General features: G+C 40.5%; 1 protein-coding gene across 4 annotated transcripts in view; it reads left to right on the top strand.

Annotated features, from left to right (window-relative positions):
* The window catches only part of DYM (dymeclin), a 382,693-nt gene that overhangs the window by 322,513 nt on the left and 42,491 nt on the right, over positions 1 to 17,689 (top strand). For all 4 annotated transcript variants that reach the window (XR_013346107.1, XM_077816663.1, XM_077816662.1 and 1 more), the window contains one exon: positions 7,072 to 7,254. Coding sequence is in view for 3 of the 4 variants with exons in the window: in XM_077816663.1 (XP_077672789.1) it covers positions 7,072 to 7,254 (183 nt within the window). In the remaining variant the exon portion in view is untranslated. The remainder of the gene's footprint in view (positions 1 to 7,071; positions 7,255 to 17,689) is intronic.

Genomic DNA, 17,689 nt, shown 5'->3' with positions numbered 1-17,689 from the left:
ATATACTAGAATTTTAAAAATCAGGATTATCCTCAAGTTCACTGAGAGTACATCTTGCAGCCATTATGGCCTTCCACCACAAGATCAACAGACATTCAGTATTCACTCATCCTATAACAAAAAGGTTTCTCAGAGACATTCAAAACTTCTACCCTGAAGTTTGAGATCCTACTCCACCTTTGGACCTTAACCTAGTTCTAAGATGCCTCTCTGGACCCCTTTTGAACCCATGGTGACCTGCTCATTCATACATCTTTCTATGAAGACTGCCTTTCTTGTGGGCATCATATCCCCTTGAAGAGTGAGGGAAATAGGGGCTCTCATGGCATAACTCCCTTTACAGTTTTCTTCAGTGATAGTCACTTTTAGACTACATTCAAAGTTCCTACCTAAAATACCTTCATCCTTTCACCTGAATCAGCCGATCCATCTTCCATTGTTCTTCGCCAAACCGCATGCGAATAAAAGGGAAGCAAAGTTCCACACACTAGATGTTAGAAAGGTATGAGCCGTCTATCTCGAAAGGACCAAACCCTTCAGGAAATTACCAAGGCTATTCCTTTCAATTGCCGAGCGATCTAAGGGATCAGCCATATCTAAATAAAGACTTTCTAAATCAATTTCCGAATACATTAGCCTTTGTTATCATCAACATGACTTGCAACCCCCACCAAGAACTTGAACACACTCCACACAATCACTTTCCATGTCTATAGCTTTCTTGAACAATATACCGATCACAGACATTTGTAGAGCTATGACCTGGGGATCCACTCACACATTCATGTAACATTACACAGTCACTCATCATCTGATGCAATACTGGGACTGACTGTTTTATCTTAGTAACGAATCCAACTCCAAATCCACATCTTTCCAACAAGAAGCACTGTTCTACAGTCACCTAACGTGCAACACCCATCGGGATGCTACTAGAAGAAGTAGTATTATTATTTATTATTCATTACTCACCCTGTGCAGTAACTGAGGTTCTGTGAGAAGTGTGTCCCCATGGGTGCTCCACGACCTACCTTCCTCCCTTCTACTTTGGAGTTTCTAGACACAAGCTCTGCGGTAGAGAAGAAACTGAAGGCGGTTTGGCCACACAGCTCTATATAGCCGCCGAATATGGTGTGAGATGGGGAAAGCACATGTGCGGCTCAGACAGACACTGCTACTAAAAATCTCTGATCCTAGGCTCAGGGTCACAGATACCTCTAAAGTGTGGAGCAACCATAGGGACACACATCTTGAGGAACCTCAGTTAGTACACAGGATGAGTAACCTTCTCTTTAGCCTGTACCTCAGGACGAGCTAGCTACTCGGGGCTGGAAGCACCACCACATTTGAGCAAGAGGGTTTGTTGTGTGGATGGGAACTGGGTTAAGGGCAACACCTGAGTAAGAGCCCAAGTTAGCTCAGCAGTGAAGACAAGCCCTGAGTGGCTGCTGAAGGCTAACTGAAGTAAAAATGTAGTTGGCAAATTGGTATAGGCTGAAAATGAACTGAGAATGGTTTTGTCTAGAAATCTAGTATTCTTTAAAAGAACACCCCTCTCACACATTCTGGAGCTTAGCACAAGCTTTATTTCAGCCTGTGAGACGGATTAATCAATTAGTGTCTCTTTGGACAAGGGAATGAACTCTCATAAATGACCAAAATTCTGATCTTATGTGACTAAAATTTTCCATCTAAAGTTAAATTAGCATCATAGGAAAGGAACCAAGAAACAAAGTACCGGTAGTTTATCTCAGTTCCTGTTGGATAGATTTTTAATAGTAGTTTGAAGTGGGGAAAAAGTAAGAATAAAAAACCTACGAGGTAGGTCTAGATTGGCAAGGGAGACATCTTTTTCCTCGGAAATTGACTTTGGAATCAAAAACTTTAGAGGTTGGGAGTTCACTCTCACTCACCATAGAACTTGTTAAGGTATTTTTTTAAGCGTTTAACATAAAATTTAAAAGAAGATCAATCAATAAATATTATGGCCAGAATATTAAAATTTAGAAGCCAAAAGTTAGGCACTTAACTAAACGTGAGCAGATTTCCAAATGCATTGAGCATCTGTATCTTCCACTTACTGAAAAGCAGTCTACTTTTGTTTAGATGTCTAAACGTGGTTTTAAGGAGCCTAGCTTTGGATACGCAGTTTTGAATGTTTAGGCAGGTATTAATGTCGTTTTAAGCAGTACACTTTTGAACAATTATACTGCAGCTGGTGTTTTAAGGAACAAGACTTATGGGCCAAATGGCTTTAAACACTCAAGGATTGCACTGAATCATCTGAAACGCAATGCCTGGAGTGTTGTCCTGCTATTCATGAAATGGATTATATTAAGAAATAAGGAAATCAGTGATTTAGAATGGATGGAGACTAGACCATCTAGGTTTTTCCACCAGTTTTTTAGTCTTTGCACCCTCATTTGTATCTTTTTCCTCAGTGATTATCTAGCTTGCTCATATATTTTGTTATCCGCCCATTTCTGTGTCTGTCAGTTGTCTCTGTTTTCATTCTCTTCTCTTTCTGAATCTCGTTTGCCTGTTCCTTTCTCTCTCTCTACACAAAAGGAACAGGCTGCACAGAGCAGCACCAGGATCAAGGGACTCCAAAGTTGATCTTTTGGCCACCTTTGCACAGCACCAGCTGAATTGTGCCCGAGGCCAGGGGTCTATTTAAAAAGTAAATATTTGCCAACAAAGTTACCAAAGTTATTTCTTATTCTGAGTAGAAGGGAAAACCTGTGGTACGTAAGGTTACCGCTCTGTTGGCAAATGCTAATGGTAACTGTTGTTCCAACTTTGCCCTGCTTTCAGTGCCCAATTTCCTGTCACAAGTAGTTGCAAAGTGATGCTCTTAGAGTTCCAAATCCGATTTTACTGGTAGATTGAGTGATTTCTATTTGCATAGATTTAAAAATAGTCAAATTTCTTTTCTGATCTTTTTGTGTGAAAAGCCTTACATAAATCCAAGATATCACCGAGCACATTTGACAGCACAAATAAGGGTCCTGATCTAGTTGAGCCCTATGCATCTGAGATGTTTTTGATACTGGTATCTTAATGAGTAATTAACAGTCAGCAAATGTGGTGGTAAACTGAATTACGAAGAACATGCAGAATTTGCACTCAGCCCTTTAGGCACTGTAGAAACTTCACTAGTTCAAACTAGTGTCTTGTTTGGATTCACCATTGCCACATAACAGCTAGACTGGTGGGCACAAAAATATCAGCATAATTGTTTTCTTTTTCTTATGGATAACATCTAATCTACTCAAGAAAAGAGCTCCTAAAATTTTGCTGTTTCTAGCCATCATCTCAGACACACACATTCTGTGTTTCCCTTGTGTTGAAACTGGTCTGTCATTTATTACACAGGGTGATAAAAACTTTTTTCTTTAACTATGAAATGTTTTTATAACCTCGTTTATATCTTTCCTGACGCCACATCTAGATGCAGAGGTGCCTTAGCTTGATACTAGTGATGCAAAGCAACAAAAGTACAATATTTTATCAGCTCTGACAGCATGTCTGCATTCTCCAATCCAAATGCTGTCCTTGGCTTTCAACTTGGTTTTTTTTTCCTGTTTGTAGAAATTTAAGGTTTAAAGGTATTCAGAATGCTTTAATCAGAAATTATAGCAGCAAATTTGCAAATGCTATGTGTGGAATAATAGGATTATCAACAATTCTTTTCTTTAACATTCATTTATATAGCTCATTCTACATAATATATATGTAGAAAATTACAGGTAGAAATCTGAAATATGACATCTAACACTGTTCCCCCTATTTGTTAATTATACTTGGAATTAAAAAGTGAGGGAAAGGAAATTCCACCTACTAAATGCTAAAGTAACCTGAGACCTTATTACTGAGGAGTTACTTCATGTTCTTTTAGGTGTTTGATGCAGACTGTGTGCTTAGCAGTGAACAGGTTTGTTTTTCAGTGAACATCATGCCGGTAGATACTAATATTTTTCTGTTTAAATTAGCTTTACTTCCCATGTTTTAGGTGAGCATTTTTGGTTAAAAAAAAATTTACTTGTGGGAATTGGGTATCCAGGTTTCAGGCAGCAGGATATATCTGCTATAGTAAGATCTGCTTTCTGTCCATCGTGAAACCAAGGGTGCAGGTGTTTTGGAGAGGGCATGAGGGTTACAACTCTGTCATAAAATTTGCTAGTGACTCAAAGCTTAGCAAACCAAATCCTTACCCCGGAAGACTTTTTAATGACTGCTTTGGAATACTTGATAGTTCATCAGTTTAGTAATGGGATACAAGGCTTTTCCCCTCTTTGCTAACGAATTCAGTCCAGGTTGGTAGTGATTTGATGTTACCATGCAATAGCCATTCAGTGATTTTAACCTTCTTAAAGTCTGAGACAATTGGAGTCTTACTATCAGCTTTAAACTCTTTGCTTTAGGGATTTATGCGGCCTCTATTACTGTAGTAGCAGAGTGCCTCAAGGTCTTTAATGTATTTATTCTCACACCACCATGGGGTAAGGAAGTGCTGTTATCCCCATTTTGCAGATGGGAACTTGGGCACAGAGAGGTTAAGTGACTTGTCCAGGGTCAAACAGGGGGTCCGTGGTGGGACAGGGAATTGAACTCTGGTCTCCCAAGTCTCCAACTAGTGTCCTAATTGCTGGATTATCCTTCCTCTTCTCCCCACTTCAGTGGGAGTAGAGTTAAACAAGCAAGGAGAGCTTTTGAAAATCCTACCGTAGTATTCGATTTATCCTCCCATAATTCAAAAAACATTGAGACAAATTCAAACCTAATTAAGCAGGTACAACTCAGCTGATGTCACGGGAGATGCACCTTGCTTAGCCAGGTCTGAATTTTTCACTATAACTCAGTTGAAGTAATTATTCCATGTTTTCACTAAAATGCACTTAGTTACTCAAAGCCAGGTATTGGGACTATTACAGAGAGAGCACATCTTGTCCTAACCGCCGAGACTGCTTTCTGTCACAAAACACTATGGTCCCTTTGGCTGATTAAATAGCCACAGTGATCATCTCTGCAGTGAGTTTCTGCCAGGATTCTATTGGCCACCATACAAAGGACCTTCAAGATGGGTGACACCAAAGCAGTAAAAAATGGGATATCCTCAGGACTGGAACGAGGACCATAACCCCCCTTCAAAAGAAACCTCTTGCATTAGAATAAAAAAGTCAAAACAGCTGGCATGATGAGGTTTAAAAATGAATTAGAACATGTGCACAGTACAATGTTATTCCGACAAGCATTTCATAAGGACTTTATCATTTAGACCTGCTTTGTATACATGGGAGACAAACGGACATGAAAGACTGGAGTCTATCTGATCTACATTGCTTACTTCACTGAAGAATAAAGTGGGGGCAGGGACATAGTTGCACAGGGAACTTGAAGCTGTGGAGGAGATGAAGGTGGGGGAAAAGAGGTAGACATATCTTCACTTCCAATACAGAGAAGCTGCAGGGAGACTAACTTCTCTCCACTGTGGATAGGAAGTAGCTGCAGCAAAATGAAAGTCCTGAATTCCTTTTTTCCCCTTGTCTTCCCCCAGGTGGAATAGTGGCAACTTTTCTTCTCCTCCTCTGCCTTGGCAAAGGAGGCAGTGTTAACTGATATGTGATAATAGCTGCAATCTGAAGGGATTTTAAAAAGTGGTATTGCTTTATACTGGAAAGAAACTTCACTATTTTCAGATTGAAAGTCCAGTAAAATGCACTGGAATGATTTTCACTCCCCACACAGAGTTCAGCAGAGTTCCATTATGAAATAGGGAAGTGCTATTGGGTAGTTAATGGGTTTTTCTGAAATGTAGAAGGCAAAACCAATGCTTGGCTTGTGAGCTAATATTCTCAATCAAGTTTTCAGGCTAATAGGAAAGACTGAAGCCATCTTAAAAAGAAAAGGAGTACTTGTGGCACCTTAGAGACTAACCAATTTATATGAGCATAAGCTTTCGTGAGCTGTAGCTCACTTCATCGGATGCATACTGTGGAAAGTATAGAAGATCTTTTTATACACACAAAGCATGAAAAAATGGGTGTTTACCACTACAAAAGGTTTTCTCTCCCCCCACCCCACTCTCCTGCTGGTAATAGCTTATCTAAAGTGATCACTCTCCTTACAATGAAACCATCTTGGGGTGCTTTTGCTCTCCCTTACTAGGTCTCTAAAGTATCTTTATCAACAGTGTCAAATGCTGCTGAGAAGTTGAACAATATGAGTTGGGAGATTTGCCCATTGTCCACAACCAAGAGAGGACTATTCTCCAATGCAAAGACTGTCTTTATGCCATATCCTGGTGTGAAGGCCCAGTGAGAGGAGTGTAGGATATTGTCAGGTGGTGTTGGAGATGGAATTTTGCTAGCTTCTCTGTGATCTAGTTCAGAATGGAAGGTTGGATTATGGGTGGTCATTATCTGGATTGGTTGTCAAATGCAATTGATCTAAAGAATGGTGGCCTAGTGCACTACCAGTAGGCTACTTTTTCACAGACCATCAGTGATCCAACTTCAGTAGCGTAGAGTGCCAAAATAATGTGCAATAGAAAAGTTTGGAGGAGGAATGTGTTTTGGTCCAGATTGTCTTCCTACTTTTTGTTTCTTTCTCTTTTTCCCTGCCATCTTTTGTTTTCCTTCTTGCTGACTTTTTCTGGCTCTCTGTCTTTCTCCTTTTTGTTTTCCACAATGAGTGCTGAACAGAAAATAAAATGCAGTGCACCAGTACTGACCTGCATTTACCTGCAGCACCTGCTGTGAGTTGAAATTGACTAAAATCACATAACTTCAGTGAATTTAACTCATTGCAGTTACTGTGGCTAAAATTCTTTGGGGCGGGAGCATTCTGCAAAGTGGATGCTAGAGTCCATTGACCTTTAAGGTAAAAGTTTGGATGTTAAAGGAGAAAGCATAGCTATGTTACCAGACAAGCAAGAATGCAAGACTTGTTCATATTGATGAGAGATCAGCCAGCTAATAGCTACATTAGTAATAATACCTGAGTACTATCATTTCTGCCTAATATATAGTGGAAAGGGGCACATGCTAACCTTTTGTTTGTTTCTTAAAGGCACAAGACCTGAATGTGATTGAAGAAGTGATCAGAATGATGTTAGAGATTATCAATTCCTGCTTGACAAATTCTCTCCATCACAACCCCAATTTGGTGTATGCATTGCTTTACAAGCGGGATCTGTTTGAACAGTTTCGAACTCACCCTTCCTTCCAGGACATAATGCAAAATATAGACCTGGTAAGTAATAACAAGTCTCTTAAACACATTGTTAGCTGAATATGCTTTTGAGAGAAGTGGTGATTTTTTTCACATTTATATATCCCTTTCTTTTGCTAGATATTTTTAGACTCTATTAGAAATATTGAGCTTCCAAATCATGATTGAAGCTAAAAGAGGGGTGGAACTTGGGTTGTTCTCAACTCCTCTCCCTTCCTTCTGTCTCAGGGACTCCACCATGAACTGTACTGGATTCCATCCTTACTTGGCAGACACCATGACTTGTGCCATGAGATCTGGGGAGCCCACTAATGCGGATTTCCCCAAGCTGCAACAAATCCTCTTCTGGAAGGAACCCCCTCTAAGTAGTTGCCTTTCAGTTTTCTAAGGGAGGCTAGTGGCAGCTACTCTTTATATCTGTCAATACTCCAGTGATGGAAGTGAAGGAAAAAATTGTGTAGGAGAGTTTCTCCTTCAGCTAACTGTAGGCAGGCAGCATGTCCTATCTGAACTTGTGCTGCTTTGACTACAGAAGAGTCTGGTGAGTAGGAGTTTAGGAAAAGCATAAAATGGAATTCTTAGCCCTAATTGCCCTGTAGGGTGGAAGAGCCCCTACTGCCACTTTCAAGTGGACCTGTGCTGGTTATTAGAAAGGATGAATTTCACTTTCTCTGTAGGAAGCCATGTTAGACCCTCGTATGTGGCTCCATACATAGCAGGCTGCTGTGATGGGGGATTTGGTAGGAAAAGGGGTTGGTAGTTAAGTATTTTCTAGTATGAAATTTAGTGGTGCCTTTAATATTCATATATTTAGGACCCTGGATGATAATACTAGAAAATAACAAATGTTAAGGTTCAGTAGATCAGTATTTTGGCCTCCATTAGTTGGTATTTATACAGTAATTAAATGCAAATAGTTTTTTACCATCTCTTCTGGCCATAGTTCAGGCATACTGTTGGCTAGTTACACTCCAGTGATTTACTGATATTTTAATTTAATCTCACCAATGGTTTGTTTTCTTCTTTACTAGAAGAGCCAAATTAGCATTAGCAGCCTTATTTAGAAATTTAGATGGTAATTCACCACATTTCAAATCCATCGCCCTCTTTCAGTTTGGGTAACCAAATAAGTAGGTATAGATTAGCCAAATGGTACAGATTCATTCTGGCCCTGATCATAGCAAGGGAGGACAGAGGATTGGTTGATTTAAAAAACAAACAAACAACATATTTATATTCTGCAGGAGCACTTGGCATTCATAAAAATGAGGCCAGAGCCAGTGGTATAGGGAGCAGCTGGTGTGCCGCCTTCCCTATCCAATCTTTTCCCTGGACCTGCAGCGTTCCACTTTTGTGTCATTGTATCTGCTGCATACAGTGGGGAACACACATGACCCGCTGAAGCTTTAGCTACGGTTAAGTGCTTTTTTTCCACAACTGCACCGTATCTAAACCTGAGCATAATTGTTATCTTTCTGTGGAAAAGTAAATGAAATGAAAACCACGAGTGTTTGAGTATAAAACAAAACTTGTTTTCATTTTTCCCTTCAGTTTTAATTAACCTGCTTTATAATTACAGATTGCTGTGTACCAAAATATTTTCCTTCTCCCACTTCTCTCTTAATTGTGCAATGCTGATATCCGTGCCATGTAGTCCTTATTAGTTTCTCCTTTGACATTTGAGGTCACTAATGAGAAGAGATGCACTAAAATTGTTAAAGAAGCTCTTGTTATATGAGACATTACAAATACAGCATTTGAATACCCATAGTAATTCCAGGAGCTCCCTTTGACTTCAATAGGCATTCTACATGCACAGCATGGTTTCCAAGATCAGACTCCTAATTATCAGGAATTTACTGTAATTTTGTCCTACTAAGAGCAATGGATTCAAGCTGCTGGAGCTTTAAGCTCTACAGCATGTTGAATTTCTTGTTGCAGCGGTTACCTAATTTTTCATGTGATGTTACTAAAAGCCTGTTTGTGAGTCGTGTATTGGGTTACTTTTACTTTAAAATACCACAGGAGTTTGACACACTTCTAAAGATCCATAAGCAAAGCCATTTTCATTCTTCTCTGAAGTGGCTCAATTGCTGTTCTTTCTCCTCCACCCACTGTTCTCATTTTGCCAAAGATTTTTGAGGGGTAGAGTTCAGACCTCAAAATGCCCCAGGGTCTTTTGCAGCTACAGTGTTCAAAGGATGTAATGATGCTGGATTGGCGAGGAGAGGTGACCTATAGTACTTCATTTGCAGGTTGTGGGAATGGGAACAATGTTCCATCTAGACAAACACTAACTGAATAACTAACTAACCTTCACAGTTCTCCAGTGAGGTAGGTAGCCTCTGTACTTATTTTATCAAGAGGTTTGACTTGTCTGTGACCACGCGAGTCAGAGGCAGAGCCAGGAATAGAGCCCTGGCATTGCTGCCTGACAAACCCATGCCCGCTAGGCTACGCCTTCTGTGGAAGACAGAGGCGTTCTTCCCCATGTAACAGTTAAATGTGGATTTACTAATGTAACCATTTAAACAAAACCCTTTAATGTTAGGATATAGGATAATGCCAGGCAGGTTCTGAAGCCTTCTAACTATTTAAAGCCTTCCAAGGGAGTGTCTTGAAGTTTTAAATAACTTCTTTGTTAGGAAAGCAAAGATGTCAGAAATTTTATTTTTAAAATGTACCTGTCACCAGCTAGCAGATGGTGAGAGCTGTCAGCTTTCCCATCTGAATAAATGATTGGACTCAACAGACTCCTCTCCTCACCCCCAGTCCAGAAGTAGTGCCTGCACAGTCGCCCTTCCCTGGAGAAAAGAATCAGTCTTTTTTAGACTGTAGTTGCGAAACCATATGGACAAGTCCTCCCAACACTCTCAAGAGAGTAGTAAGGAGTATTACCCCCACTTTACAGATGGAAACACTGAGGCAATGAGGTTAAGACCACAGAAGGCATAAGCATCTGAATAGAGCCCAAGTGTCCCTGACTCCCAGAACTGTGCTCTTGCCACTACATTTCCCTTCTCTGCTCTGTGGACTTGATCCTGCCATTATATGGTTCTCAGGGTGCTGCAGAGTGCATGGAGTCCTGGGGGAGGATGCTGACCACCCTATGGAGTGGCACACAATCTAAAGCCCATCTTTGTGCAGGGATTCGCCCATGCAGCAGGAAACAGCCCCCCCCCCCCCCCCATGGAAAGTTGGTGCCAAGGATGATTTAATGGCTTCACAACACTGCAAAGGGGGATTCCATCTGGAATCTCTCTCTGATCGGCAGTGGTAGGGACACCAAGGCTGGCCAGCCTTCAGACATGCCTCTTCTCCAGCAGCTGCCCAGTCCTTTTCTCTTTGACCACACTAAACATTCTCTTTGTGTTTCGGGTGCAGCTGCCCAGTCCCTGGCTACATGATGGCCCCTAAGCTTCCAGCTGTAGGGATATTTGGCAGTGGGAGGGCATCTTCCTCATGCCTTCTAACTCACTTGTCTGACTCTGCAGAGATTGTGATGCCACATGCTGACTCCACCCATCATCACCCTTATCTGACCCCTACCACATGGCAAAGGTGTGTAGCTCTCCACACCAGGTGCCACTGGGGACTCCTGCTAGCAGGGGTGCTGCACTCATCACTTATGCAGACCCCATTCGTGCAGTACCGCTACTCCTCGCACAGCTGGCAGGATCAGGAGTCACCAGCAAAATCCTGCTTACAGAGTGGAATCATTCTCCCTTTACACTGGACATAGGATTTTTCCCACTTAAACTGTAAGCAGCATGAAAGCGTTCAGTGCAGAAGGTAGCTGATGGTTTATCCAGTGTGAAAAATCTGTAGAGTTTTTCATACAGTGGTCACTGTTAAAAACTTGCTCAGCTGCCTTAGATAACTAATAACTTTGTCTCAGTATTTGAAGTATTCAAGTTATTCCCTAGAGGTAATGTTGCAGATACCGATGTAACCTCTATATTTATGGCAGGTGTTTAAGGGTAACCAGAGTAAAAAGCACTTTCCAATGTAAACTTAACATTAATTATATTTCCCTTCTCTGTATCTTTTATAAACAAATTAGTAGTCACCATCACAGTATGACTGGGAACATATGGGCATACTGTAAACAATAGACTGAAATCAAAATACCTTCAATTTCCTATTAATTTACTTTTAAATTTAGAAAGTCATCTTCCTGGGATATTGTGTATCTTGTTGAGCTAAATGGGATATTCTTGCTCTGGCTCATCTAGCACAGAGGAATGGTATGATTTCTATTCCGACTTACTACTGAAACCCCGCATTGCAGACTGTATACCTGTCTTTATTCCACAAATGATCCCTAATTTGGTAAACAGCCTCATATGTCCCTGGAGTTTGATAGAGGCTCCTAACAGGTAATTGCTAGGGCTGGACCTGTGCCAGGAATGTCATGGAGAGTCATTGACTTCATTACTTTCACGACTGCTGTGAGAGTTGGATGGATGTGATAAGTAGTTGAACAAACTTCATTAGGAGCTGCTAAAATCCTTGTTTGATAGGTAGGCTGATAGAGAGCAGGAGCTCAGCAGCATCAGTGTGATGATGAAGATGATCAGCCCAGTGTTTTCTAGTGAGAACTTAAATTCCACGGTGTGTCTCATGGCTCCCATCTCCCTCCCCAGTTAGAGACTTCTAAATTAGGAGATTTGGCTTGGCTCTAATATGGCAGCTTTTATTTTTGGGCCTCTTATTACAGAACTTACACTGCGCATGAGCACTCTTTTGCATTAAAAATGGAATGCAAAGGTTATTTTTGGTACCAAACACTGTTAATGGCTTGTGGGGTTTCTTTTGTTCAGTTAGGTTTTTTTTACTACATTTCCACTTTCTGAAAATGTATGCTGGAAAAATTGCAGCCTTGCTGATTACAAGAGTCTGTTGAAATATTCCCAGTGAAAGATTTTTCATGATAATTTGCCTGGTTTTGATTTGTAAAACTTAGCCAGTACTGTAGCATTCTTACAATATTTAATAATTTTCCGTGAAAGGGTCACTTGAAAATGGTCCCAGAGTCCCACAGAAGGTTCTCAGATTATTTAGTGAACCTACTCTGAGCTTTAAGGTCCCGCCAGGTGTGTTTACTGTTACTTTGGGTTTGATGTTGAACCTTTTGCACAGTTCTCATTGCTGATGCCTGAGGCCACTGTTGTTAGGGCTAAAGAGACAGAGGGTCTGTTTCACCTGTGCTACAGGCCAGTAGGGGCCAACAGCAGTCACCATACTCTAGCCATGTGTTACTTGTATGTATTGATCTATGTCTTGCTAAGGGATCTGCTTAGGTGAGGTGCTGATCCTTACTGTCTGTTCTCATGAGATGTTTGTTTTGTCCCCTTCTTCTTTTGATTTGCTTGAGGGTTTGGCATGTTACTCAGTGTGTGATGACCCATGCTGCAAATCTAAAATATCAAACCTCGGAATATACAAGTGCCTTTCTGTTTTCACCATTTTAAAAAAGTCAAGATTTTTGTATTTATTGCAGGCTATTTTCCTCTTTCACAGAGTTAACCTTGAAAATTGTGGGCTGAGACGGCAGCAATGAATCCTGCTGTTGTTTTTATCTCTGAAAGAAAGTTGAGTTGTGAGATTGCTAGTTAGACAGACAGCAGGGCTGCACTGCAAAGGCTCACAGGCTCTGCAGCACTTCAGCTTAACCTGAAATAGAATCCAAGCTGAGGAAATGCAGATGAGTGGATATGTTTTTAGAAGCTTTGGTTTTTAATACGCATTTTATAAATATTTCTTTATTTCAAAATGTCAAATGACTTCAGCAGACAGGCAAAATGATAGACATTTTGGATTCTCTGCCATTTCGTAAAAAACACCAAAACACCTTTATCATAAATTATACTTGCAATCTAGTTGTGTGATATGAAAAGAGGAACTAAAGGTGCAGCTCTACTGGGAAATTGACAAAGTGGGACAAAAATTGTTTAGGCATTATTGTCAACCAGGCCAAACTGCTTTGAATACCCATTACAGAAAAGTGCTTTCTGTAATAGGGGAGGGAACCCGTTTGGCCCTGACTACACTGATCACCAAAGATTATTCAATCCCTTTTAAAGGTTGGGCCAGGGTGGAGGAACAACTTTTTACCATGGGTCATCTTCTTTCTGTAGACAGGATTCTTGTATATTTAAATTTGTAGGACTTTAAATAATTCAGAGGGACTAGCCTGGGTTGCCCATTTTCATCTTTGAAGTTACTTACTGTTTCCATCAGACCAGTTGCTCAAATGATTAGAGAGAACAATCACTTCCAAGATATCAAAATGGACACTGTGGAATATAAAAGTCCTCAATACATGGAAACTATTCTTCTTTTGGCCTCAAACCCTCCTTGCAAAAGGTAGAAAAAATGTGTGTTTACCCTCAGGTTTTAAAATAACTATGATAAAACTGAAGCACTTTCAATTTCACAAGCCTTCTTTTAAGTAAGCAAGAGGTTAAGTTGAGGTTTCAGTTAATTATCGGGATTTATTTAAATATAGTTATTTAGGAGTGGGATCTAGTTAAGCATCTTGACCACTGGAAAATACAGTAAAAGCTGTTTTATCCAGCATATTCAGCACCCCACACCCCCTCCTGTGCCCCAACGCACTGCCCCGAGCCCCCTCCCGCACCCACACTGCCTCCCAGAGCCCACGCTCCACACCGCCTCCTGCGCCCCAACCCTCTGCCGGCCCCACGCCAACCAGACTATGAACCGGAATTTCAATGAAGATCAGAAATGCTGATTTATAGAGCTTTCCGATTGGTGAAGTGCTGGATAAAACGGCTTTTATTGTACTTAGTTTTTATTGAATAACTCCTAATTCTAAAAATGATTTTCTGTTCTCCAAAATGGTTCTCCAAAAACCACACACACAAACTCACTCTCTTTGGAGGGGGGTGGGGGGGTGAGAAAACCTGGATTTGTGCTGGAAATGGCCCACCTTGATTATCATACACATTTTAAAGAGAGTGGTCACTTTGGATGGGCTATTACCAGCAGGAGAGTGAGTTTGGAGGGGGGGGGGGGTGGAGATGAGAAAACCTGGATTTGTGCTGGAAATGGCCCAACTTGATGATCACTTTAGATAAGCTATTACCAGCAGGAGAGTGGGGTGGGAGGAGGTATTGTTTCATGGTCTCTGTGTATATAATGTCTTCTGCAGCTGTAGCTCGCGAAAGCTCATGCTCAAATAAATTGGTTAGTCTTTAAGGTGCCACAAGTACTCCTTTTCTTTTTGCAGTTTCCACAGTATGCATCTGATGAAGTGAGCTGTAGCTCACGAAAGCTCATGCTCAAATAAATTGGTTAGTCTCTAAGGTGCTACAAGTACTCCTTTTCTTTATGCCATATATAGTGCATCTCTTTTTTTGTAAACCCAGTGGTTCACTTGGGAGATTTTAATATTTGGGTTAAAAATGGAATTATTCAACTATGCCATCTAATCGATAACTATAAGGTCCTAACACTTAAACAATTGTATATTTTTATCTTAATATATCTATTTATTTAGATTTCAGTCTTAAACTCCACACCAAAGAATACCCATCCAAAGCTCTGTGTGCTTTGACATACATTGAAAACACAATATTGGAGATAAAAGTAAAAATTGACCAAAGCAGCAGCTCTTCCTCCCACTTACCTCTATATGAAATACAAGATTACTTACACATATATTGGTATCTTTTCCTCATTGTTTTACACAAAATGGTGCACACAATACCAGGATTGCCCACAATTCCTTCAACAGAAATCATTTTGAGTGGAGCGATCTTATATAGCTTGGTTAGATACATGAGGTAACTTTTTTGTTCAGTGAAGCCACAAATACACATATTAAAACATTGTATTGTATTTAGGCTAGACATATCAAGATTAAATATATAAATATATATATATATATATATATATATAGATCCACTTTATCAAGTGTTCACATGCTCCCAGTATTTTTGGGTATTTCCCATTATTTAATTAAACGCCCATCTTAGCCAGTGAGCTGTTAGCATTATTTGCTTGACAGACCATTTCAAACATAATAATTTTATGTCCTTTGCGTAACACATTGCTTAAGGACAAGATATTTATGTGTGGTGTAAAAGATGTGTCTGTTGGTTTGATGGGACTGACTAAAAGTTAAAAGATTTTGTAACTTTATAATGACATATTCAAACCACTTTTTTAACTGTATTATTTCCCTTTAAACCATTGCTTAAATTCTCTTGTGAAAAGGATCCCTGCAGTGATTGTAATATAATATTTTTGTATTTAATTTGTTTTGTACTTTGCAATTTCCAGAGAAGATTGCTCTGCAGCCTGGCAAATCTACCTGTTCTGAAAGGAGGCAGAGTTTGCAGGCTCAGGGTAAAGGAGTGCCTAATTTGAATCCCAAAGTAATCAAACCATCAGCTGTCTTTGTTTTACTAACAGCAGCCCAGTTGTGAGGCATAATTAGGTTAATGGTTCCTGGCTCCAGCTGTGAGTCTCACTCAACAGAACAAAGGCAGCTCCGCTGAGATTTTATAATACAGTACGCTTTTTTTAAAAAACTTGGAGATGATTAACAAAGGTTACTTCAGTGTGCTAGAGTTGTAAAGCTTCAGATGCATAATGTGGAATTACTGCTTTTCTAAAATGACGCACACAGTTTCACCCATCTAGACTGCATCCCCACATTACAGGAACATGTACACAGACGTATTTGCATATGGAATATGTACACTGATTTGGGTATTTGCATATGGAGATAGTCAATTAGACATCCAACTACTCACTTGTGCATGCAGACTTGTGGTATTTCTGTAGGCCCAATAAGTACATGCAGTTGTGCTCTGGGAATTGGGTTCTGAATTATCCCCCTTTTTCGTAGAACTGCAGGCAGGATCTTGTGTCCTTGGTCAGAATTTCTCCTCTCTTCCCTCTTGTACACTGTACTGTGCTTCATGGTTGCCACCATCTTCCAGATGAACTAATGTCAAGTGCTTTAGGTTCTTTGGGGATGAAAGGAGCTAGAGAAATGTAGGATGACTGAATTATTGTTCAGTGTTGTTCCAAATCAGGAACTGGGGCCGGACCACCTGCTTCTACTGGAACCTGAAGGTGAATGATGGGGCTGAACCCCTGACTGACAGGGCAAGCTGGACCAGAAAAGGGAGAATAAAATATGGCCAGTGGGATGCCTGGCCAGTGGGATGCATGAGGAGTTCAGAACTTTGGGGGAGCAGCAATAGGAAGGGACAAACAGGGTAGACATGTGGGGAACCTGGATGTATGCTTAGTTCTAATCACTGTGATTTGGGTACATCTGAAGTTCCACTCTAGTGTTGCCAACTCTCGCAGTTTTAGCACCATATTTCATGATTTTTTTTAAATCCCCAGTCCTTGGGAGTCATGTGATTACATGCAAATCTCAGTTTCCATTTTTGAAAACAAAAGTACATTTCTGGCCATCGTGGTTGTGGAGAAAAGCTTGAAAAGTTGGACCCTAAAGGCTCAAAATGTAGAGGTGCACACATGAAACTAAAAAAAATTTCCTGATTTGGAGGGACCTGACTCATGATATTTGGACACTTGGGATTGGCGATACTGCCAGCCACCTGTCTATGGTCTGTGATTTGTGTGGGTTTTGGATCTCTTCCCTCCACACTCCACCTTTATTAACACTGAGTCCCAAACCCTGTGCTCCCTGGGTGCCTTGTTTCTCTGCTCACTCTGCCTCTGGTTTAGTTACGTTGATGGGTTTATTCTATTTTTCTTTAACCCCAGTAATCACCCACTCCTCGGGGCTCAGCCAGCTTATAGCTGGAGAGGCAGAGAGCCAGGGCAGTAGTTTGTTCAGTGATTGTTCTCAGTGTACGGGTCTGGGAAGAGTGCTCATTTCCCAGTTTTCCAAGAGCAGCAAAATCTCAAGCTAGCACCAAGATACTACTTTGAATGTAAGAGTTGGCATCTCTGAATATTTGGGTCCAACTGTGATGGAAACATTAATCTATCCCATTTTCTAAAATTGATGCTTTGCTTCAACCACAAGTTATTGGTCCTGAGGCAGGAATCATTGGATAACATTTTATGGTCTGTATTATGCTAGATGTTAGACTGCCAAAGCAAGATTGTTCCCAACAGTGCTTTTGCTAATCCTTTCTCCAGTCTAGTTTTGAAATTGTTTTTGCAATGTGACATCCACTGTGAAGCCTTAGGTAGTCCATGAATTTGTTTCAATAGAAACTAACTCGTTATAAGCCTGTTTCAGTCACATTTTACCCAGAAGTTTTCTTGTATATATAACAGTGGAAGAAATAAATCAGGTATTGCACAGATTTCTGTTGTTTAGGAAACTTTCTACGTGTGCACATTAGCAACATAATACATATGAACAGAATGTCAACAGATCTGTTGATGCTGGCGCTAAAAATTGTAAATCTATTAACTGAATTGCATTGCTAAA

The sequence above is a fragment of the Eretmochelys imbricata genome, chromosome 5 (assembly GCF_965152235.1).
Source record: "Eretmochelys imbricata isolate rEreImb1 chromosome 5, rEreImb1.hap1, whole genome shotgun sequence".
Taxonomy (NCBI): Eukaryota; Metazoa; Chordata; order Testudines; family Cheloniidae; genus Eretmochelys; species Eretmochelys imbricata.
Note: the sequence above shows the minus strand (reverse complement) of the source record. Positions and strands in the feature narration are given on the sequence as shown.